This window comes from Myxocyprinus asiaticus, chromosome 1, assembly GCF_019703515.2.
Source record: "Myxocyprinus asiaticus isolate MX2 ecotype Aquarium Trade chromosome 1, UBuf_Myxa_2, whole genome shotgun sequence".
Lineage (NCBI taxonomy): Eukaryota > Metazoa > Chordata > Actinopteri > Cypriniformes > Catostomidae > Myxocyprinus > Myxocyprinus asiaticus.
Window position 1 is genome coordinate 13965506 of NC_059344.1, and position 24398 is coordinate 13989903.

The 24398-nt window shown below is 39.2% G+C and overlaps 1 protein-coding gene across 1 annotated transcript in view; it reads left to right on the forward strand.

Annotated features, from left to right (window-relative positions):
• Positions 1–24398, forward strand: part of LOC127444793 (multiple C2 and transmembrane domain-containing protein 2-like) — a 49566-nt gene that overhangs the window by 19644 nt on the left and 5524 nt on the right. The window contains exons 8-19 of the mRNA XM_051704339.1: positions 4043–4210; positions 5452–5582; positions 5674–5860; positions 9126–9219; positions 9322–9424; positions 10358–10460; positions 10568–10669; positions 10838–10912; positions 11102–11221; positions 12876–12989; positions 19517–19558; positions 21220–21329. Coding sequence (XP_051560299.1) covers positions 4043–4210; positions 5452–5582; positions 5674–5860; positions 9126–9219; positions 9322–9424; positions 10358–10460; positions 10568–10669; positions 10838–10912; positions 11102–11221; positions 12876–12989; positions 19517–19558; positions 21220–21329 — 1349 coding nt within the window. The remainder of the gene's footprint in view (positions 1–4042; positions 4211–5451; positions 5583–5673; positions 5861–9125; positions 9220–9321; positions 9425–10357; positions 10461–10567; positions 10670–10837; positions 10913–11101; positions 11222–12875; positions 12990–19516; positions 19559–21219; positions 21330–24398) is intronic.

Here is a 24398-nt window from a genome sequence, read left to right on the forward strand (position 1 = left end):
ACCCTTAGTTGTTAATACTGTATATTGCCCCCTTTAGCATCAATGACCATGTACAGTCTTTTGTTTTAGTTGTCTATGAGGCCCCAAATTCTTGCCGGTGGTATAGCTGCCCATTCGTCTTGGCAAAATGCCTCCAGGTCATGCAAAGTCTTTGGTCGTCTTGCATGAACCGCACGTTTGAGATCTCCCCAGAGTGGTTTGATGATATTAAGGTCAGAAGACTGTGATGGCCACTCCAGAACCTTCACCTTTTTCTGCTGTAACCACTGGAGGGTCAACTTGGCCTTAGGGTCATGATTTAAAAAGGAGCCAGACAACTATGTTATAATAAATGGCTTCATATGGTCACTATCCTTAAATAAAAGACTAGTTATGTTCAAAAGTTTGCATACCCTGGTAGAAATTGTGAAATTTTGGCATTGATTTTGAAAATATGACTGATCATGCAAAAAAAAAAAAAAAATGTTCACATAGTTGTTTGGCTCCTTTTTAAATCATAATGATAACAGAAATCACCCAAATGGCCCTGATCAAAATTTACATACCCTTGAATGTTTGGCCTTGTTACAGACACACAAGGTGACACACAGGTTTAAATGTCAATTAAAGGTTAATTTCCCAAACCTGTGGCTTTTTAAATTGCAATTAGTGTCTGTGTATAAATAGTCAATGAGTTTGTTAACTCTCACGTGGATGCACTGAGCAGGCTAGATACTGAGCCATGGGGAGCAGAAAAGAACTGTCAAAAGAACTGCGTAACAAGGTAATGGAACTTTATAAAAATGGAAAAGGATATAAAAAGATATCCAAAGCCTTGAAAATGCCAGTCAGTACTGTTCAATCACTTATTAAGAAGTGGAAAATTTGGGGATCTCTTGATACCAAGCGAAGGTCAGGTAGACCAAGAAAGATTTCAGCCACAACTGCTAGAAGAATTGTTCGGGATACAAAGAAAAACCCACAGGTAACCTCAGGAGAAATACAGGCTGCTCTGGAAAAAGACGGTGTGGTTGTTTCAAGGAGCACAATATGACGATACTTGAACAAAAATGAGCTGCATGGTCAAGTTGCCAGAAAGAAGCCTTTACTGCACCAATGCCACAAAAAAGCCCGGTTATAATATGCCCGTCAACACCTTGACATGCCTCACAGCTTCTGGCCCACTATAATTTGGAGTGATGAGAACAAAATAGAGCTTTATGGTCACAACCTTAAGCGTTATGTTTGGAGAGGGGTCAACAAGGCCTATAGTGAAAAGAATACCATCCCCACTGTGAAGCATGGTGGTGGCTCACTGATGTTTTGGGGGGGTGTGAGCTCTAAAGGCACAGGGAATCTTGTGAAAATTGATGGCCAGATGAATGCAACATGTTATCAGAAAATACTGGCAGACAATTTGCATTCTTCTGCACGAAAGCTGCGCATGGGACGCTCTTGGACTTTCCAGCACGACAATGACCCTAAGCACAAGGCCAAGTTGACCCTCCAGTGGTTACAGCAGAAAAAGGTGAAGGTTCTGGAGTGGCCATCACAGTCTTCTCACCTTACTGTCATCGAGCCACTCTCAAACGTGCGGTTCACGCAAGACGACCAAAGACTTTGCATGACCTGGAGGCATTTTGCCAAGACGAATGGGCAGCTATACCTCCTGCAAGAATTTGGGGCCTCATAGACAACTATTACAAAAGACTGCACGCTGTCATTGTTGCTAAAGGGGGCAATACACAGTATTAAGAACTAAGGGTATGCAGACTTTTGAACAGGGGTTATTTCATTTTTTTCTTTGTTGCCATGTTTTGTTTATGATTGTGCCATTCTGTTATAACCTACAGTTGAATATGAATCCCATAAGAAATAAAAGAAATGTGTTTTGCCTGCTGATGTTTTCTTTAAAAATGGTACATATATTACAAATTCTCCAAGGGTATGCAAACTTTTGAGCCCAACTATATGTAACATAATATTTTATATTACACTTTATAGGTAATATAACCTGATTACTTTCAGATTATTGTATTAAATGAATATTCCCGGTTCAATACAAGTTAAGCGCAATCGACAGCATTTTTGGCATAATGTTGATAACTACAAAAATTAATTTTGACTTTTGACTTTTGATTTTCTTTAAAATATGCAAAAATCTGGGTTAAAGTGAGACACTGACAATAAAAGTGAATGGGGCCAAACCATAAACAAGTGTCGGTCCTACCCTGTTTCGCACCCTAGACGAGACCCTCCAGTCACCTCTCGCCTGATAAAAATTATTAGAGAGTTATGTATTACTGTTTACATAAAAAAAGGACAAATTAAAACATACTTATATACATCACAGATGGGTATAAATTCAACTTAGCAAAACATTAATATAAACAATGCTGGGAGGAAATATTATACATGTAATGGCTTCTTAACTAGGCATCAGAAATGGGTATCATCATATATAGAAATAAACGTAAATGTAAGAGTAGTATGGTATAAGGAAATTAGTATACAGTCTATATGTTCCGTGGGGGGCACCACAACATGTTATTGGAACGCACAGGGCGCATTTTGTTTGACACAAAAATGGACATATGATAAAATTGGCTCAGTAGATCAGCGCCCCTGAAGCAATGCTGCCCTAGGCGGTCACATGTGTTTCCTAATGGATTGACCGGCCCTGCCATAAATGTTAAAGGGATAGTTTATCCAAAAATGTTCTCATCATTTACTCACCCTTATGCCATCCCAGATGCGTATGACTTTCTTCTACTGAACACAAAGAAGAGTTTTAGAAGAATATCTTGACAAGCGAATGGTTACCAAAAATGATAAGCTCCAAAAGCACATAAAGGCAGCATAAAAGTAATCCATATGACTCCAGTGGTTAAATGACTTCAGAAGCGATATGAAAGGTGTGGGTGAGAAACAGATCAATATTTAAGTAATTTTTTACTACAAATTCTTGTCCCTGCCCAGTAGGTGGCGATATGCACGTAGAATGCAAATCGGCAAATACAAAAGAAGAAGAATATGAAATTGAATGTGGAGATTTATAGTAAAAAAGGACTTAAATAGTGAACTTTTTCTCACCCACATATATCATGTAGCTTATGAAGACAGATTTAACCACTGGAGTCATGTGGATTAATTTTATGCTGCATATTACTTTATTTTATTACTTTTATGTGCTTTTTGGAGCTTCAGAATTCCGGCCACCATTCAGTTGCGTTGTATGGACCTACAGAGCTGAGAAATTCTTCTAAAAATCTTCTTTTGTGTTCAGCAGAAGAAAGAAAGTCATACACATCTGAGATGGCATGAGGAAGAGTAAATAATGAGAGAATTGACATTTTTATGTTAACTATTCTTTTAAAATACTCACTGTTTCAAATGTATAGCTACAAGACATAAACAATATGCATGTCAACACGATTTTAGTATGATAAAATTGTTACTAACCTTTCCTGTGCAAAGTTATATACAATTGTACAATTTAATTGCCATGGCAATATATCGTCATAAACCCTAAAACAACCGTAAAGAGATTCAAACAACTTTACAGCTCAAATAGAACTCAAGTTTTAACAGAAGAATTAATGTAAGTGCTTTTATAAAATTATAAGCTTCACATTTCTGTCTTTTAAACCCTCCAGAAATGGGCCATATTCACTTCTTTTTTCTTTTTTTTTTTTTTTTAAAGAAAAGGGGGACATGTCGAAATTAATTTTTGTGGTACCATTATGCAACAAATGCTGTTGATTCATCTTTTTTTTATGATGTTGATTAACCTTTATTTCAAATGACATACACAGCACGTAGTACTGTATGTTAAGTATTATTAAAGTGTGTATTAAGTATCAATTTACCAGTTTAAAATGGTAATGTAATCTAATCTAAGTACTTTATTTTTGTAATCTGATTACATAATCCAGATTAAATGTTGTCCATTGCTACACAAAACTGTGTACATTCATGTAAATAAGAGAATGAAGATTAAAACTAATAAAATGCTTTTCTCCATCTTTCTTCGATATCGCATGTTGATATTCTTGTTCCTCAGGGAAGTACAACAGAGCAAAACAGGTGTCTCACAGACTCTCTGAAGAAGAGTCAGCAGTGGACTGGTATCTACACCATCACCCTGGTTGAGGGGCGGGACTTACCAGTGGACGGACAGGGGGACGTGTTTGTTCGCTTTAAACTAGGAGATCAGAAATATAAAAGCAAGGTGCAGTAGTTACTGAGGACCATCAATAAGATCTTTTCAGGTCTTCACCAATGTAGTAACAAAACACTGACCAGATTTGGAAATCACTTGAATGAATGAATGTTACATTTATATAGCGCTTTTCTGACACTACACACAAAGCGCTGTACACAGTGAACAGGGGACTCTCCTCAACCACCACCAGTGTGCAGCATCCATCTGGATGATGCAACAGCAGCCATAGTGCGCAAGTACTCTCACCACACACCAGCTATTGGGGGAAAGTAGAGTGGTATAGCCAATTCATGGATGGGGATTTTTAGGAGGCCTTGACTAATAAGGGCCAATGGGGGGAATTTGGCCAGGACACCAGGGGTATACCCATACTCTTTCTGCGAGAATTGCCATGGAATTTTTAATGACCACAGAGAGTCTGGACCTTGATTTAATGTCTCATCTGAAGGAAGTTGCCTTTTTTACAGTATAGTGTCCTTGTCACTATAGTGGGGCATTAGGACCCACACAGACCGCAGGGTGAGCACCCCATTCTGGCCTCCCTAATACCTCTTCCAGCAGCAACCTTAGTTTTCCCAGGAGGTCTCCCATCCAGGTACTGACCAGGCTTAACCCTACTTAGCTTCAATGGGTAACCGATCTTGAGCTACAGGTTGATATGGCTGCTGGCACTTCATCTAGATTTTCGATTTTATATTTACTGAAGAAAATGAGAGTGATCCTTGCCCATGCAAAAGTCGCAGACACGATTCTAGGGTGTTTTAGGTGGTTGGTAGGGCGTTACCAGGTGGTTGGTGGGGTGTTCTGGTCTGGATGGTTTCTTCTAGGGTTGTGTACTGGCCCAAATCAAAAGAGTTCACTGCCAGGTCAAGATATTCTGATCCCTAGGTATGACTCATGTCCCTTCTTCAGTGCAAGATATTCAGTGTAAGATTAAACAATATTTTTTCCTGTTTTATCATCTGCCAGGTGAAAATCGTAAGTCTGATTGCTTAGGAAAAGTAATAGAACTCCTCCTTTCAACAAGATTTTTGCAACAACTTAAAGTACTGTATTATTCATGTTCATGGCTCAAACAGTGAGGGGTGTGCAGGATTTGTTTAAATCCCTAACCCCAAATATGAGCAATAGTAATGTTGATGCTTGCCTCGGCAAACAGCACTTTTGAAACATTTTAATGGTGAAAAATTTACTAACAATGCCATTTTCATAGCATTAAGGCTGAAACTTTGCCTTCATCTTCACAGAGCCAAGTTAAGAAGGTCAACATACAGTGGAGAGAAAGGTTTGACTTCAACCAGTTCCCTGACGCATCAAGTCTTCTCGAGATTGAAGTTGTGGGGAAAGAGGGACGGAGATATGAGGATTGTTACGGACAGTGAGTTTTCATGTTTTGTTCGTGACTTTACAGGCCAACTCAAACAAGAGTTTCTCAGATTTTCTTTGTTCAACTTTCTTGCTGGTTGCAGGTGTGAGGTGGACTTGTCAGTGTTGCCATTGAATGAGTCCACGCTGTTTATGTCCGAGCTGGACCCGAGCCAAGGCAGAGTGGTGTTCCTCGTCACTCCCACTCCTTGCACTGGAGTTTCCATCACGGATCTCGTTGCCCCGCCACTGGATGAGCCTCACGAGAGAGACAACATGCTGGTTAAATACGTATGTTTACACCCCTCACTCTTCCATTGACTTTATAAACAATGATGGGGTCTGTTTGGAATGGAATGCTAATATACTGCACACTGCACAGCATATACTGTATTCTATTTTACTGCTATATACAGTACTGTGCAAAAGTTTTAGGCAGTTGTGAAAAATGTGTATAGTGAGAATATTATTTATTATTTTTTTATTTTTTTTGAAAAATAAAGGCATGAATAATTTGATATAAATAACAAATATTCATGCATTTATTTTTATTTAACTTCATAGAGTGCATAAAAAATAATAAAAATTAACATCTGTTGTGACCACCCTATGCCTTTAAAACTGCACCAATTCTCCTAGGTACACTTGCAAACATACCTCACATACCTCATATCTTTCATTTAAAGGGATAGTTCACACAAAAATCTCTCATCATTTACTCACCCTCATACCATATCAGATGTGTATGAGTTTCTTTCTTCTGCAGAACACAAACAGAGATCTTTAGAAGAAACAGCTCGGTAGGTCCATACAATTCAAGTGAAAGGTGACCAAAACTTTGAAGCTCCAAAAAGCACATACAGTCATGTGAAAAAACAAGTACATGGAAATTGTTGGCTTTTTTGACATACACTATGTTGCCAAAAGTATTCGCTCATCTGCCTTTAGACGCATATGAACTTAAGTGACATCCCATTCTTAATCCATAAGGTTTAATATGACGTCGGCCCACCCTTTGCAGCTATAACAGCTTCAACTCTTCTGGGAAGGCTTTCCACAAGGTTTAGGAGTGTGTTTATGGGAATTTTTGACCATTCTTCCAGAAGCGCATTTGTGAGGTCAGACACTGATGTTGGACGAGAAGGCCTGGCTCGCAGTATTCGCTCTAATTTATCGCAAAGGTGCTCTATCGAGTTGAGGTCAGGACTCTGTGCAGGCCATTCAAGTTCTTCCACACCAAACTCGCTCTCTATGCACTGTTCTTGAGCTAATCTGAAGGCCACATGAACTTTGGAGGTCTATAGTGATTGACTCTGCAGAAAGTTGGCGACCTCTGCGCACTATGCGCCTCAGCATCCGCTGACCCCTCTCTGTCATTTTACGTGGCCTACCACTTCGTGGCTGAGTTGCTGTCATTCCCAGTCGCTTCCACTTTGTTATAATACCACTGACAGTTGACTGTGGAATATTTAGTAGCGAGGAAATTTCACGACTGGACTTGTTGCACAGGTGGCATCCTATCACAGTACCACACTGGAATTCACTGAGCTCCTGAGAGCGGCCCATTCTTTCACAAATGTTTGTAGAAGCAGTCTGCATGCCTAGGTGCTTCATTTTATACACCTGTGGCCATGGAAGTGATTGGAACACCTGAATTCAATTATTTGGATGGGTGAGCGAATACTTTTGGCAATATAGTGTATTTGGACAAGCAAGCATTTTATCCTCTTTGAAACAGTGCCTATTAATAAAGTTGCTATATTTGAAAAAAATGATCTTTTTCAATAATGTATTCAACAAAAATATCAATAGATGTGATATTCTTCTGTGGAAAAATTAAGTACACCCTTGGCCTCAGAAGCTAGTATTTCCTCCTTTATCAGAAATAACTTCTTGTAAGCATTTTGCATAATTTTCCACCAGTCTCTGACATTGGCTTGCAGAAATTTTTGACCACTCTTCCTTGCAAGATTCGTTATCTCAATGGGATTCGACATCTCAATGGGATTCAAATCTGGGCTTTGACTAGGCCATTACATAACCCTCCATTTCTTCTTTTTGAGCCATTCCTTGGTGGATATGCTAGTGTGTTGAGGATCATTATCGTGTTGAAAGGTCCACTTCCTGTTCAACTTCAACTTTTGGACAGATGTCCTCACATTACAGTATCTTCAAGCACTCTTTGATATGAGTGTTCTTTTTAGACAGCAAAGGCATTTCCTGGCACGCCTCCCATGCAGGCCAAATTTGTGCAATCTCTTTCTGATTGTAGACGCATGCACTTTGACACCAACAGTTGCAAGAATTACCTGTAGATCCTGTGATGAAATTGTGGGGTTCTTGGAGACTTCTTTTTTCATCAAACGGTCTACTCTTGGGCTGAATTAGCTGGGAAGGACAGCCCTGGACAAATTGGCAGTCATTTGGAATATACTCCATTTGTAGATGATTTTTCTTACAGTGGAATGATTTATTTCAAATAATTTGGAGATCTTTTTAAATCCCTTGCCAGACTTATAGGCATTCACAACCTTTTTTCTGAAGGCCTTACAGAACTCTTTAGATCTTGGCATGATGACACCATATACCTCAATAGCAAAGAGAACACCAGACACTAGATGTAAGAGGTTTAATTAAAACCTCCCTAAGGAGGTTTTATTCATTGGCACCCAAACTCGAACACCTGTTTCTAATTTTATGGATTTGAAGGTGTGGTAAATATATGGGGTGTTCTTATTTTTTCCATTTTATTGATTTTTTTTATTTTTTATGAAAATGACTACAAAATGTCCATTTTATGTGTCATTTGCTTGAGTATATCAACTTTATGAATAAACACTGTTTCAAAGAGGATCAAATGTTTGCTTGTCCAAATATGTAAAAAAAAAAAAGCCAACAATTTCCATGGGGTGAACTTATTTTTTCACATGACTAAAAGTTAGCATAAAAGTAATCCATATGACTCTAGTGGTTAAATCTTCATCTTCTGAAGCAATTTGATAGGTGTGAGTCAGAAACAGATCAATATTTAAGTCTTTTTTTACTGTAAAACTCCACTTTTAAACAGCCCTCCTAAGCGCTCTTCTCTTCTAAGAGTTCGTCTTCTTTTGTTTTTTGCGATTTGTATTCTTTGTGGATATTGCCACTTAATGGGCAGGGAGGAGAATTTATAGTAAAAAGAACTTAAATATTAATTTGTGTCTCACCTACACCTATCATATCGCTTCTGAAGACATGGATTAAACCACTGGAGTCATATGGGTTACTTTTATGCTGCCTTTGTGTGCTTTTTGGAGCTTCAAAGTTTTAGTCACCATTCACTTGCATTGTCTGGACCTACAGAGCTGAGGTATTTCTCTAAAAATCTTCGTTTGTGTTCTGCAGAAGAAAGAAAGTCATACACATCTGGGATGGCATGAGGGTGAGTAAATGATGAGAGAATTTTCATTTTTGGGTGAACTATCCCTTTAATTACAATTAAATACTGGAGGTGTAAAGTTTGCTTCTAAATGTCATTGCTCCTAAAATTGCATCCTTTTTTTTTTTATCTTGGCAGAGTTTCAGGAACTCCTTGAAGGACATGAGAGATGTTGGTTTTCTTCAGGTTAAAGTGATCAAGGCCACTGACCTGATGGCTGCTGATCTGAATGGTGATTCGATTTGTTTACACAAAGGCTGTAGAAGACCCTTCAATAACTGCAGCCATGCGTGTCGGTCATCAAGTCATATTCACTTTTTCTATGTGTTATTAGGAAAGAGCGATCCATTTTGTGTCTTAGAATTGGGAAACAACAGACTGCAGACCCACACCATCTACAAAACCCTCAACCCTGAGTGGAATAAAGTCTTCACTCTGTCAGTATCACCATAACTTTACTAGTAAATTGTATTATTACTATCAACTCAATCAACATTCACATTCAGTGACCACTTTATTAGGAACACCTGTACATCTACTTATTCATACAATTATTTAATCAGTCAGTTGTGTGGCAGCAGTGCAATGCATAAAATCATGCAGATGCTGGTCAGGAGCTTCAGTTAATGTTCACATCAACCATCAGAATGGGGGAAAAAAAATGATTTCAGTGATTTCGACCATAGCATGATTGTTGGTGCCAGATGGGCTGGCTTGAGTATTTCTGTAACTGCTGATCTCCTGGGATTTTCACGCACAACAGTCTCTAGAGTTTACTCAGAATGGTGCCAAAAGTAAAAAACATCCAGTGAGCAGCAGTGGATGGAAACACCTTGCTAATGAGAGGTCAACGGAGAATGGCCAGACTGGTTCGAGCTGACAGAAATGCTACGATAACCAAGATAATCACTCTGTACAATTGTAGTGAGCAGAATAGCATCTCAGAATGCACAACACGTTGAACCTGAACCTGAAACTGGCGGATGGGCTACAACAGCAGAAGACCACGTTGGATTCCACTTCTGTCAGCCAAGAACAGAAAGCTGAGGCTGCAGTGGGCACAGGGAAAACTGGACAGTTGAAGACTGGAAAAATGTAGCCTGGTCTAATGAGTCTCAATTTCTGCTGAGGTACACAGATGGTAGGACCACTGCCACGTCAAAATCACTGAGATCAAATTTTTCCCCCAATTCTGATGGTTGATGTGAACATTAACTACCTGTATCTGCATGATTTTATGCATTGTACTGCTACCACACGATTGGCTGATTAGATAATGCCATGAATAAGTAGGTGTTCAGGTGTACGGTCACTGAATGTATATCAAGCTTTATGGTGCTGATCTCTATTGCATTTCTTGTTATTACCAGCCCAGTAAAAGACATTCATGAAGTTCTGGAAGTGACTGTGTTTGATGAGGATGGAGACAAAGCTCCAGATTTCTTGGGGAAGGTGGCCATTCCTTTACTCTTGGTAAGTATAGAACATTTACATTACACTCTTCTAATGGAGAACAACAAAGTGAGACATGTTCTAATTGCTTGGCATTAACATTATTATAATTTTTTTTAAATAATCAGATACATAATGGGCAGCAGGTTGCTTGTCCTCTGAGGAAAGAGAATTTGGGAGGACTGTCTAAAGGAACCATATTACTGGAGCTTGAAGTTATCTTCAATCCTGTGAGTCTTTAATCTATTGATCAGTACAGAGTCTTCGTACTTTATCCAATCAAGCACAACAGTGGTCAAACTGCAGTGTATTTTTTAATTGGTTGACCTCAGATACAGAGTCACAGAACTAAACACTATAAATGTTTTGTGGCTCTCTATTTACAATGTCCTCTTTAGGTCAAAGCAAGCATTAGGACTTTCACGCCTAGAGAACAGAAGTTTCTTGAGAACAATGCCAAATTTTCTAAGAAGGTACAACATTCAGTTTATATAATAGCTTCAGACTATGATTGTGTTAGTATGGTATAGTATATTATGGTATTGGATGACTTGGAAAAACATTCCCAAGAACATCTTCTGAAATTGTAAGGAATGAAAACTTTCAATACATGCATATATAAATGGCTATTATTTACTGATAACAAAGTGTGATACTAACAGGTTCTTGCCCGAAACATTCTTCGCGTGAGGAACCTTTACCGTGCCGTGTGCCACGTTAACCAGTTTATCAAAAGCTGTTTCCAGTGGGAAAGTGTGCAGAGGAGTATCATAGCATTTTTGGTAAGCCAAATCTTTCACCAAACCCATTAATAAGTGTTATCTTGCTGCCACTACCCTGACAGGCCAAATCTAGCCTGAATAATAGCTATTTTTACTTCACAGTCAAAGCTGCATCAAAAAGACAACCAAATGTATCTTCAAGAATCAATGATTATCTATTTGTCTCTTTCTGTTATAGTTTCAGTGGGTTTCCTATATGGCTTTTTGTCAGAGTTAGTTAATTCAGTAGTTCCATAGAAGTTCTTCCCCTATATAACAAAGTTGTTTTAAAGTAACATTATAGTCTCAACTTATCTCCTGTTTACATTCATGGACTTTTAAAGTCAAATTTGACCCCATTTACTTTGTTAATGCACATTCTTCTGGCCTTATTTTAAGAGCTCCATGCCTTAAGCACAGTGGCATGCATACTGTCATACAAAGTCGGTGGGCATGGCCATAAAGTTTTGACATTTTTGTGCAAGCATGCATTAAGTGTAGGCTCAAGTGGGTTGGCAAAATCGTGCATGCAAAGTGCTAATGGGCTGGGTCAAGTGCAATTTAATTCTGAGGTTATTCTCCGGCATATTATATTCCATTTTCTGTCAAGCAATGTCAAAGTAAATGAAGACAACACATTCATAAGAATTTGGTAGTATAAATTGGCTGAATGCAATGCATTCCCTTCTCTGTGACTGTATTGTCGACTGCCCTGCCCCGGACCGTAATATATGTGTTGCGCCTCTTCCCAGTCCGCCCCTGGCCAACGGACAGCAATTCCGAGTAAATTTTCCATTGCATTTGAAAGGAATGCAATGTAACTTTTACATTTGTACTTTTTCAACCTCTCACCTCCAACCTCCTGGCTCCATTCTGCTTTTCAGGTTCCAATCAATTCCCGATGGATAAGATGAAGTTCTGAGCTGCTACATCGTTTTCTCGTTGAATATCCTGTTTCACCCAGAAATACACTAGATTACGGACGTAAAATGGATTGTGAATGTTGTTTTCATGTTAACTTTAAGAGAATAATTTACTGATCACCGAGCACATTATTAGGAATACTATGGTCCTAATAAAGTGCCCAGCGTGGTCTTCTGCTTTTGTAGCCCATCCGCCTCAAGGTTCGACGTGTTGTGCATTCTGAGATGCTATTCTGCTCACTACAATTGTACAGAGGGGTTATCTGAGTTATCGTAGCCTTTCTGTCAGCTCGAACCAGTCCGGCCATTCTCTGTTGACCTCTCTTATCAACAAGGCGTTTCCGTCCGCAGAGCTGCCGCTCACTGGATGATTTTTGTTTTTGGCACCATTACGAGTAAACTCTAGAGACTGTTGTGCATGAAAATCTTAGGAGATCAGCAGATACAGAAATACTCAAACCAGCCCGTCTGGCAACAACAATCATGCCATGATCGAAATCACTGAGATCACAATTTTTTTTCCCCCATTCTGATGGTTGATGTGAACAATAACTGAAGCTCCTGACCCATATCTGAATGATTTTATGCATCACACTGCTGCCACATGATTGGCTGATTCGATAATCGCATAAATAAGTAGTTGCACAGATCTTAATAAATTGCTTGGTGAGTGTATACAGTATGTATGATCTGTGAGCATGCATTAGACAAGCATTTGTAGTATGAACCCTTGTCCATGTGTTCTCCTGCAGGTCTTTGTTCTTACAGTGTGGTATTGGGATTTCTACATGCTGCCTCTCTTCATGGTCCTGCTAATTGCAAGGAACTATCTGCATATCGCCTCTGAGAGAGTCAGCAAAGATCTAGTGGGTGACTTTTGCGTTAATTGCACATTTTCATAACAGCTTAGATAAGCAATTTGTTTGTAGTAGTATGTTGCCTTTCATAGTATAACACAAGAGTGGACAGCTACAGTTGGGAATTTGGTTGTCATTTGTTTGAGTGGCTTGATGATGTCTGTAAGCCTGACTGCATAAACAGGTCACAGTTTGCATTATTCTAATATATACTACCAGCCAAAAGTTCAGACACACTTGAATTAATTTGTTTCTTATGATCTTTTTTTTTATTTATTTTTTTTTATTTTTTATCCAAAGGCATATGCATAAATGTTTGAAATTCATTTGTAGATAAATATAAATAATGCCTGGTTGAATTTCTTAAAAATAAATAAATAATTTATTTTAAACAATTGAAATGGACTGGAAAGTGATGGAAAAGCAGCCAACAAGTGTCCAACATACACAAACTCCTTCAATACTATTTACAAAAAACAGGGGGCACCTCATGAAGTTTGGTTGAGAGAATACCCCGTGTGTGCGGAGCCAGTTTTTGGTCACAACATAATTCTCATATCTTGTTCCTTGATAACTTCACTGTTATTATAAAATGTGGACAAAAGTAATAATCAAAAACGAACTGTTATTGTACATATAGTGTATATACTGTAAGATGGATAAAGGATTTTTATAGAGATAGATAAATGACAAAAATATTTGAATTTGCATTAGACATGTGGCATTTAACAAAATTGAATTTCTCATGGTGTATTTTTTTAGTTTTCAGTTTGAGATTCGTAAATTTGAATTGTAGACGTGGCATTTAACAAAATGTCATTTTATTCTTTTTTTTTTGGCATATTTGATAGATTTGTATTTTAAACAGCAGATTTTGGGTTCTGAATTTTTTAGAGGGGCGATTAGCTGTAAATATTCAGATTATAAAATTACAGCTGAAGAAATTCAGTATTCAAAATTCAATATAGAATTCAATATTCTAACATTCAGAACGCAGAATTTCAGATCTTTCAGAAAGTAGGCCAGAGGTCAAGCATCCGGGTTCCACAGGGAAAATTAGAGGGTTTCAGAAAAGTCAAACTGAGCATTTTGGCCAATCACAGAGCTACAATGGCAATTCCAGCATTAGCAGTGAAAAAGTAAAATCAAGTACCCATGACCAGTATAAATTAAACCATTTCAATGAATTATCATAGACACCTGCAGATAGAGTCCAGACATCAGAAAATGTTCAGCCTAAACAAATTTTCTACCACTTTAGATCAGGAAATTAGCTTGTGTTACAGATGTGACTTAAGTGGATACGAGTAAAAACTTTGAAATGTGAATTGAAATGCACAATCCACAAATAATACCAGCCACATAATATAGAAGGGTTGACACTCCTAAGAACATGTAAAATAAATAGTCCTTCAATCCCTCTTTTGCAATTATAAAATATAGCTGTTTGAAAATGTTTTAGAAATGGTGCGAAAAGTGTCTGTGTTTTGTGAATTGTTTATTTTGATCTGTTTCTTTTCAAATTGGAGTGGGCTGTTATTTTTTTATTTAAACACAGGCAATTTTCATTGTTGCATTTGGAGTTTGATGGGTTGAATAATAAAGGTTGCATAATAAATGCTTTGACGATACCAAACACAGCACAAACCATCATAAACGATGGAGACAGGTGAGAGTGATTGACATGGGGTGTAGCCTGCGGCTCCCAAAAGCTCTTGTTGAATACAAAGAATGGAAAACGTTATGATGTTTATTTTAACGGCACAAACAAGCAAAAATCGTGCACAAACGAACGGCACCGGTTTGGAACGATTTGTTCAACGGGTGGAGAGTGACGTCTCCGCTCCCGAAAAGTTTCTTATTATATCTAAGAAAAGGAAATACTTAGTGTTTCTTTTAACGGCACAAATCAGCACAAATGAATGGCATAATTTTTGGTAATGATTTAATTATATGGGATGCCAACTTCACAGAGGTCAGAAACCTGTAGTGAGCAATTCCATGAAAATGTCAACCATGTAAAAATAAAGTTTTAAGCAAAGGTACAAAACCCGTTTTAAATTGTTCATTTAGATTTATAGTTTACTGTATTATAGTGCTATAATAGCATTGTTTGTAAATGGCATTGTTTGTCCACCTCTTATGAACATTTTCAAACAGCTATATTTTATAATTGAAAAAGAGGGACTGAAGGACTACTTATTTTCACTTTGTTAACAACAATAATTTTCCAAAGAAATAAGGAATTATCTGAAAAATATCCACACTTTGTCATAACAGCACCTTTTTTTCTGCTGCCCTTTTGGCCCCGCCTGCCAGCAGGCTTTTCCCTGCCTCTCTAGGGCTGGGGAGGGGGATGGGGGGAGAAAAAAAAAAAAAAAAAAAGAGGAGATGGAAAGGGCAAGGCTGAGCGACAGTGAGAGAGAGGAGAGAGAGAAAAAAAACTTGCTCGCTGGTTCCCAGACATGCCATCGCCTGGTCCTCGATCACTGCTCCACCCTCTGGTGGACGACAGCTGCTCCTCCCGTGGCGGACCGGAACCAGTCCTCTGACCCCTGGCGGATGGAACGCCCCTCCGCATTTTGGCGGCTGGTAGGGAACTCCACCGGCCCTGGCAGCGGCTCCACCACTCCAGGCGGCTGGCAGTGAGCCCCTCCTCCTCTCGCGGATGGCGGCCGTTCCTCCGCATCCAGGCGGCCGGCAGCGACTCCTCCGTCACCCGGCGAATGGGCGCGGCTGCTCCTTTGGGTGGATGACAGTGGCGAGGACTCCACGACAGCGCATCCCTCCTCCTTCCCGGGCTTCGGCACCAATGTAACACGATTAAGGATGGGAAAGGAGGAGGCAGGAACCGGCTGAACAATCAAAGTAATATTTTAATAGGAACTTAAACAAAAAGACACAAAAACATAAATGCACACATGGCAGCTGCATGTGGCTCTCTCTCTCCCAAACTGCCGCATTCCACTGCACTTATCCCTCTCCTCGGCTGATTAGCCCAATTGGGGGCCGGGCGTGTGTAGTCACGGCCTGGCCCTGCCCTCCTCCTCGTCACGTAAGTTATAACATATAAAAAAGAGAAATATACAATAGAGCAATAATGTTGTTTGGATGTTTTATATACAGATATACAGTTATGTGCAGATGATGTAATGTATTGAAGAAGAGGTAGGATATGTTAAAGAATATAAATGAAATATGGATGTAAGTAGAAATGGATGGATTGAATATTACACATGGTTGTATTGACAAAAGGAAAGTATTTGGGTGCAGTTTTAACTGTTCATGAGGTAGATGGCCTGAGGGAAAAACTGTTCCTGTGCCTGGCAGTTCTGGTGCTCAGTGCTCTGTAGTGCCGGCCAGAGGGCAACAGTTCGAAAAGGAAGTGTGCTGGGTGAATGGGGTCAAGAGTGATTTTACCAGCCCTTTTCGTCACTCTGGATGTGTACAGTTTTAGCAGGGTGGGTAGGGGAGCGCCAATAATCCTCTCAGCAGTCCGAACTATCCTTTGAAGTCTTCTGATGTCTGACTTGGTAGCTGAACCAAACCAGACAGTTATAGAAGTGCAGAGGATAGACTCAATGACTGCCGGTGGCAGGTTGAACTTCCTCATCTTGTGAAGGAAGTACAACCTCTGCTGGGTCTTTTTCAAAATTGAGTCTGTGTGGGTCTCCCACTTCAGGTCCTGTGAGATGGTAGTGCCCAGGAACCTGAATGACTCACAGTGCTGTTCGGAAAGAGCAGGGTTAATGTTGGGGTGTTCCTCCTAATGTCCACTATCATCGCCACTGTTTTGAGCATGTTCAGCTCCAGGTTGTTTTGACTGCACCAAATGGCCAGCTGTTAACTTCCCTTCTGTATGCAGACTCATCATCATCTTTGATGAGGCCGATGACTGTAGTGTTGTCTGCGAACTTCAGGAGCTTGACAGAGGGGTCCTTGGCAGTGCAGTCATTTGTGTACAGGGAGAAGAGTAGTGGGGAGAGCACACATCCCTGGGGGGGGGGGGCACCAATGCTGATTGTACATGTGCTGGAGGTGAATTTCCCCATTCTCACTAGCTGCTGCCTGTCCATCAGAAAGCTGGTGATCTACTGACAGATAGAGGCAGGAACAGAGAGCTAGGTTAATTTAGTCCATAGGAGAGTGGGGCTGATGGTGTTAAAAGCCGAACAGAAGTCAACAAATAGTATCCTTGCATAAGTCCCTGGTCTGTCTAGATGTTGAACTATGCAGTACAGTCCCAAATTGACTACATCATCCACAGACCTGTTTGCTCAATAGGCAAACTGCAGGGGATCCAGGAATGGTTCAGTGATGTCCTTCAGGTGGGCCAACACCAGTCTCTCAAATGATTTCATGACCACAGACATCAGAGCGACGGGTCTGTAGTCATTAAGTCCTGTGAGTTTTGGTTTCTTTGGGACAGGGATGATTGTAGAGCGTTTGAAGCAGCAGGGAACTTCACACTGCTCCAGTGATCTGTTGAAGATCTTTGTGAAGATGGGGGCCAGCTGGTCAGCACAGGATTTTAGACAAATGGGTGAAACACTGTCTGGGCACTGTGCTTTTCTTGTCTTCTATTTCCGGAAGATCCGGCACACATCCTCTTCACAGATCTTAAGTGAAGGTTGAGTTGCAGGATAGGGGAGGAGGGTGATTGCATGGAGGGTGAGATGTAAATGTTCGTGTGCTGTGAAAGTCGGAGCGGGTGTGGGGTGTGTGACTGGGCTTTTCAAATCTACAGGAAAACGCATTCAGGTCATCAGCCAGTTGTTGATTCCCTACACTGTTGGGGATGGTGTCTTGTAGTTGGTAAAGTCTTTCAGACTTCTCCACACTGATGCAGGGTCGTTAGCTGAAAAGTGTTTTATTAGCTTTTCAGAATAGCTTCTTTTAGCCACTCTAATCTCCTTTTCCAGTCTGTTTTTGGCCTGATTGTACAAGATTTTATCCCCACTTCTGTAAGCATCCTCTTTGGCCTGACGAAGCTGCCTGTGATTTGCTGTAAACCATGGTTTGTCATTGTTGTATGTTAAATAAGTCCTAGTAGAAATGCACATACCCTCACAGAAACTGATATATGATGTCACAGTATCTGTGGGCTCGTCCAGGTCTGTGGCTGCAGCCTCAAAAACACTTCAATCAGTTCAGTGAAAGCAGGCTTGTAGTTCCAGCTCTGCTTCATTGGTCCATCACTTTACAGTCCTTACTACAGGTTTAGCTGATTTTAGTTTCTGCCTGTAGGTTGGAAGATGATGAACCAGACAGTGATCAGAGAGTCCCAAAGCTGCTCGTGGGACAGAGCGATATGCATCCTTTATTGTGTTAAGGTACCATTTTGACAAACTGTGCGATTTGAACTGTAATATGATAAACATAATTGCTGGGCTACTCTGCGTGTTCCGATTTTTACTCCCGCCAGGGCACAGCTCGCTCGCGCAGCGCTGTCTGAAGCAGTCAATTCAGACTATATATTAAAAAAAACGCAACCCCATAGTGCTTTGTATTTGTGCATGATGATATTGCAGTTTTAATCTTATTTAAATCCATCATGCAGCTTGATGGTTACATTATACAGATGTCTCAGAGATCAAAGTTACAAGTTTTAGTGTTTTGATTTCCCCCTCATCAAGTAAGTGCTGCTTTCACAACTGTTCTGTCCGTAACGATGGGTTTTCCTCATTTATGTGAAAACAACAGTAAAAATATTTTTATTATATTAACATTTTTATTATAAAAAAATAATTACTACATATTCTTAGGACTGTCAACCCTTCTATATTATGTGGCTGGTATTATTTCTGGACTGTGCATTTCAATTCACAAAGTTTTTACTCATGTCCACTTTAGTCACTTCTGTAATGCAAGCTAATTTCCTGATCTAAAGTGGAAAAAAAACATGTTTAGACTGAAAATTTTCTGATGTCTGGACTCTATCTGCAGGTGCCTATGATAATTCATTGAAATGGTTCGATATATACTGGTCATGGGTACTTGATATACAGTATGTAAAATTTACGTTTTCACTGCTAATGCTGGAATTGCCTTTGTAGCTCTGTGATTGGCCAAAATGCTCTGTTCGATTTCTCTGAAACCCTCTAATTTTCCCTGTGGAACACAGATGCTTGACCTCTGGCCTACTTTCTGTAAGATCTGAATTTCTGCATTTTGAATATTAGAATATTGAATTCTATATTGAATTTTAAAATTGAATTTCTTCATCTGTAATTTTATAATCTGAATATTTACAGCTAATTTCACCTCTAAAAAATTCGGAACACAAAATCTGCTTTTTAAAAATACAAATCTATAAGATATGCCACAAAAGCAATTACATTTTGTTAAATGCCACATGTTTAGAATTCAAATTTATGAAATTCAAATTAAAAACTATAAAATATGCCATGGAAAATTCAATTTTGTTAAATGCCACATGTCTAAAATTCAAATTCACAACATTCAAATTCAAATATTTTTGTCTTTTGTTTAGCTCCATAGATATTCAAACCTGACATAAATCCTTTCTTTGGCAGGACACCATGGAGCTATATGAAGAGGAAGACGAGGATGAAAAGGCATAATTCTCTCTTCTTAATCATCTAATGCCTTGACTATTTACAAATTTCACCAGTTTCTTTCATCTCAGAAAATAAGTATGACATTTTACAACCCCAAATCCAAAAAAGTTGGGACAGTATGAAAAATGCTAAGAAAAACAAATAGTAGTGATTTGTAAATTATATTCATCCTTTGCTATAATGTGCAGCTGCACATTGTATGATGTTTTACCTTGTGAAATTTTTTTTACAATTTGTTTTTATTTATTTTTTATGTACAGTAAATTCAAATCAGATGATTGCAACACGCTCCAAAAAAGTTGAGACAGGGGCAATTTAAGACTAATAACAATTTGAGGAGTTGAAATAACAAGGCAATGTGATACAGGAGATGTTAAACAGGTGAGGCAATCATGTCATAGTATATAAGGAGCCTAGTCCTTCAAGAGCAAGGATCATTCGAGACTTGTCAATTTCCCAACAGATGCTTCAGCAAATAATCCAGCACTTTTAGAACAATGTTCCCCAAAGACAAATTGGAAGGACTTTGGGCATTTCACCCTCTACAGTGCACAATATAGTTAAAAGATTCAAGGAATCTGGTCAAATCTCAATGCGTAAAGGGCAAGACGAAAACAACTTCTGAATGCATGTGATCTCTGATCCCTCAGACATCACTGTCTTAAAAAACATCTTTCATCTTTAATGGATATCATGAACATGTGCTTGGGATTACTTTAGTTAACCTTTGTTAGTCAACACCATTCGCCGCTGCATCCACAGATGCAAGTTAAGACTTTACTATGCAAAGCAGAAGCCATATATCAACAATGACCAGAAGTGCTGCCAATTTCTCTGGGCTCAGTCTCATCTTAGATGGAAAGTAGAACAGTGGAACTGTGTTTTTTGGTCCGATGAGTCCATATTTCAAATAGTTTTTGAAAAACACAGCCATCTTGTTCTCCATGACAAATAGAAAAAAGGAACATCCAAGCTGTTATCAGCATCAGGTCTAAAAGCCAGTGTCTGTATGGGCAAGGGGTGTGTCAGTTACCATGGCATGGGTAACTCGCACATCTGTGAGGGCACCATTAATGCAGACAGATATGTACAAATTTTGGAGCACCATATACTGCCATTCAGCACAATCTTTTTCAGGGACGCCCTGGAATTTTCAGCAGGACAACCTCAAACCACATACTGGCCGAATAAGCAGAGAGTGTGGGTGCTAGATTGGCCTGCCTGCAGTCCTGACCATCTCCATTTGAGAATGTGTGGTGCATTATGAAGCGCACAATATGGCAACGAAGACCCCGTACAATTGTGCAGCTGAAGACCTGCATAATGGATGATTGGGGGAAAATTCCACTTTTTAAACTTAACAAACTTGTGTCTTCAGTGCCCAAATGCTTAATAAGTGTTATTAGAAGAAATGGTTATGTTTCACAGTGGTAAACACTCGACTGTCCCAACTTTTCTGGAGTGTGTTGCAATCATCTGATTTGAAATGATTGTACATTTTTAAAAAAACAATGAAATTAACAAGGTAAAACATCATATAATGTTTAGTTGTAGTGCTTTCAATATCGCAATATTAGCATTTTTCATTCTGTCCCAACCTTTTTGGAATTGGGGTTGTATATCCAAGGTCTTTTCATTCGAAACGTCTCTTGTTGTAGGAATCTGAAAGAAAAGGTCTGATGGAGAAAATCCACATGGTTCAGGAGATCGTCATTGCGGTTCAGAACCTTCTGGAGGAGATTGCATGCTTCAGTGAAAGAATAAAGAAGTATGCATGCCATTTTCACCTCTCCAATTACTGTAAACTACATACAGTCATCGTGGAAGGAATAGTTCACCCCAAAATTAAACTCCCCCTCATGTTGTTCCAAACTCATATGACTTTATTTCTTATGCTGAACTCAAAAGGAGATAATTTAATGATGATTTAATAGAGTCCTGTTGGCTGAATTCAGTACAATGGCAGTAGAAAATAAGTGACTCACTTTAACTCTTAATGTCCCCAAAAGTGTCATAAAAGTAGCCCATGCATCACGTTCCAACAGACAGACCATAATTTAAAGGTGCATTCAGTAATTTTTCTCAAATTTTTTGCTCCTAAATAAATTAATAGTAATTTTGAAACATACAGTTGAAGTCAGAAGTTTACATACACCTTAGCCAAATACATTTAAACTCATTTTCACAATTCCTGACATTTAATCGTAGAAAACATTCCCTGGCTTAGGTCAGTTAGGATCACTACTTTATTTTAAGAATGTGAAATGTCACAGTAGAGTAGAATCGAATAGTAGAGAGAATGATTTATTTCAGCTTTCATTTCTTTCATCACATTCCCAGTGGGTAAGACGTTTTCATACACTTTGTTAGTATTTGGTAGCATTGCCTTTAAATTGTTTAACTTTGGTCAAATGTTTTTGGTAGCCTTCCACAAGCTTCTCACAATAAGTTGCTGGAATTTTGGCCCATTCCTCCAGATAGAACTGGTGTAACTGAGTCAGGTTTGTAGGCCCCCTTGCTCGCACACGCTTTTTCAGTTCTGCCTACAAATTTTCTATCAGATTAAGGTCAGAGCTTTGTGATGGCCACTCCAATACTTTGAATTTGTTGTCCTTAAGCCATTTTGCCACAATTTTGGAGGTGTGCTTGGGGTCATTATCCATTTGGAAGACCCATTTGCGACCAAGCTTTAAGTTCCTGGCTGATGTCTTCAGATAATGCTTCAATATATCCACATAATTTTCCTTCCTCATGATGCCATCTATTTTGCAAAGTGCAGTCCCTCCTGCAACAAAGCACCCCCACAACATGATGCTGGCACCCCCATGCTTCACGGTTCTGATGGTGTTCTTCGGCTTGCAAGCCTTACCCTTTTTCCTCCAAACAAAACAATGGTCATTATGGCCAAACAGTTCAATTTTTGTTTCATTAGACCAGAGGACATTTCTCCAAATAGTAAGATCTTTGTCCCCATGTGCACTTGCAAACTGTAGTCTGTTTTTTTTTTTTTTATGGTAGTTTTGGAGCAGTGGCTTTTTCCTTGCTGAGCAGCCTTTCAGGTTATGTCAATATAGGACTCGTTTTACTGTGGATATAGATACTTGTCTACATGTTTCCTCCAGCATCTTCACAAGGTCCTTTGCTGTTGTTCTGGGATTGATTTGCACTTTTTGCACCAAACTACGTTCATCTCTAGGAGACAGAATGCGTCTCCTTCCTGAGCGGTATGATGGCTGTGTGGTCCCATGGTGTTTATACTTGCATACTATTAGGGGGCCTGGGTAGCTCAGTGGTAAAGACGCTGGCTTCCACCCCTGGAGTTCGCTAGTTCAAATCCCAGGGCGTGCTGAGTGACTCCAACCAAATTGGCCCGGTTGCTAGGGAGGGTAGAGTCACATGGGGTAACCTCCTCATGGTCACTATAATGTGGTTCGTTCTCAGTGAGGCACGTGGTGAGTTGAGCGTGGATGCAGCAGTGGATGGTGTGAATCCTCCACATGCACTATGTCTTCGTGGCAACGCGCTCAAGCCACGTGATAAGATGCATGGGTTGATGGTCTCAGATGTGGAGGCAACTGGGATTCATCCTCCGCCACCCGGATTGAGGTGAATCACTATGCGACCACGAGGACTTAAAAGCGCACTGGGAATTGGGCATTACAAATTGGGTGAAAAAGGGAAAATAAATAAATAATTCTTGCGTACTATTGTTTGTACTGATGAACGTGGTACCTTCAGGTTTCTCAATTTTCCAAGCTGCATAAAGGCACAGTTAACTTAATGTATGTAAACTTCTGACCCACTGGAGTTGTGATATAGTCAGTTAAAAGTGAAACAATCTGTCTGTAAACAATTGTTGGAAAAATTACTCATGTCATGCACAAAGTAGATGTCCTAAATGACTTGCCAAAACTATAGTTTGCTAATATTAAAATGTGGAGTCGTTAAAAATGTGTTTTAATGACTTATCACTCACATGAGACGAAGGCTCCTGTCATATCAGTAACCTTATAAAAGATGTTTTACATGGAGTGGGTCCCCTCGTGTTAGAATCACATCACATCAAATATAACTCACTTAATCTCAGTAATCACCCTGTTATTTAACACTTTCACTCATGGATTAAATGAATCATGACTGACTGTGAATAATACATTTCTACAATGGCATCTTTAACTGAAAACTATTGCATTTGAATAATACTACACCCATGCCCCTAGGTGTCAGTGTTAGTCCAATTACTTAAACTGTACTTTACTTACACATGTTAGTATTCACTCTCAAATCAAATTGAATGATTGATAAACTATGTAGTAAACAGTGCTGAATCCAATATGGTGGCGACATTGATAGCATCAAACCTCAGTTTTTGTTTTGTTTTCTGTGCATTTCGTGATCAAACATCACGTTATTAAGCATTAAAGTAAGTCACTGTTTACTGCTATTGTATTGAATTCGGCCAACAGGACTGGATTACATTTTCATTAAATTACACTATATGGCCAAAAGTATGTGGACACCCCCTTCTAATTAGTCATACTGGAACAGAAAAGGGTCCTCCTGAAACTGTAGCAATAAAGTTATGAAGCACACAATCCTCTAAAATGTCATTGTATGGTGTAACATTAATATTTGTCCTCATACTTTTGACCATATAGTGTATTTCCTTTTATGCTCCACAAAAGAAAAAAAGTCATACAGGTCTGAAACAACTTTAAAGTGAGAAAATGATCGCAGAATTGTCTTTTTTGGGTGAACTTTAAAGCAATGCGGTTTAAATATATGGTGTGTAAGGTACTGTAATTGCATAATTTTAATTGCATAAAGTATTTAACCC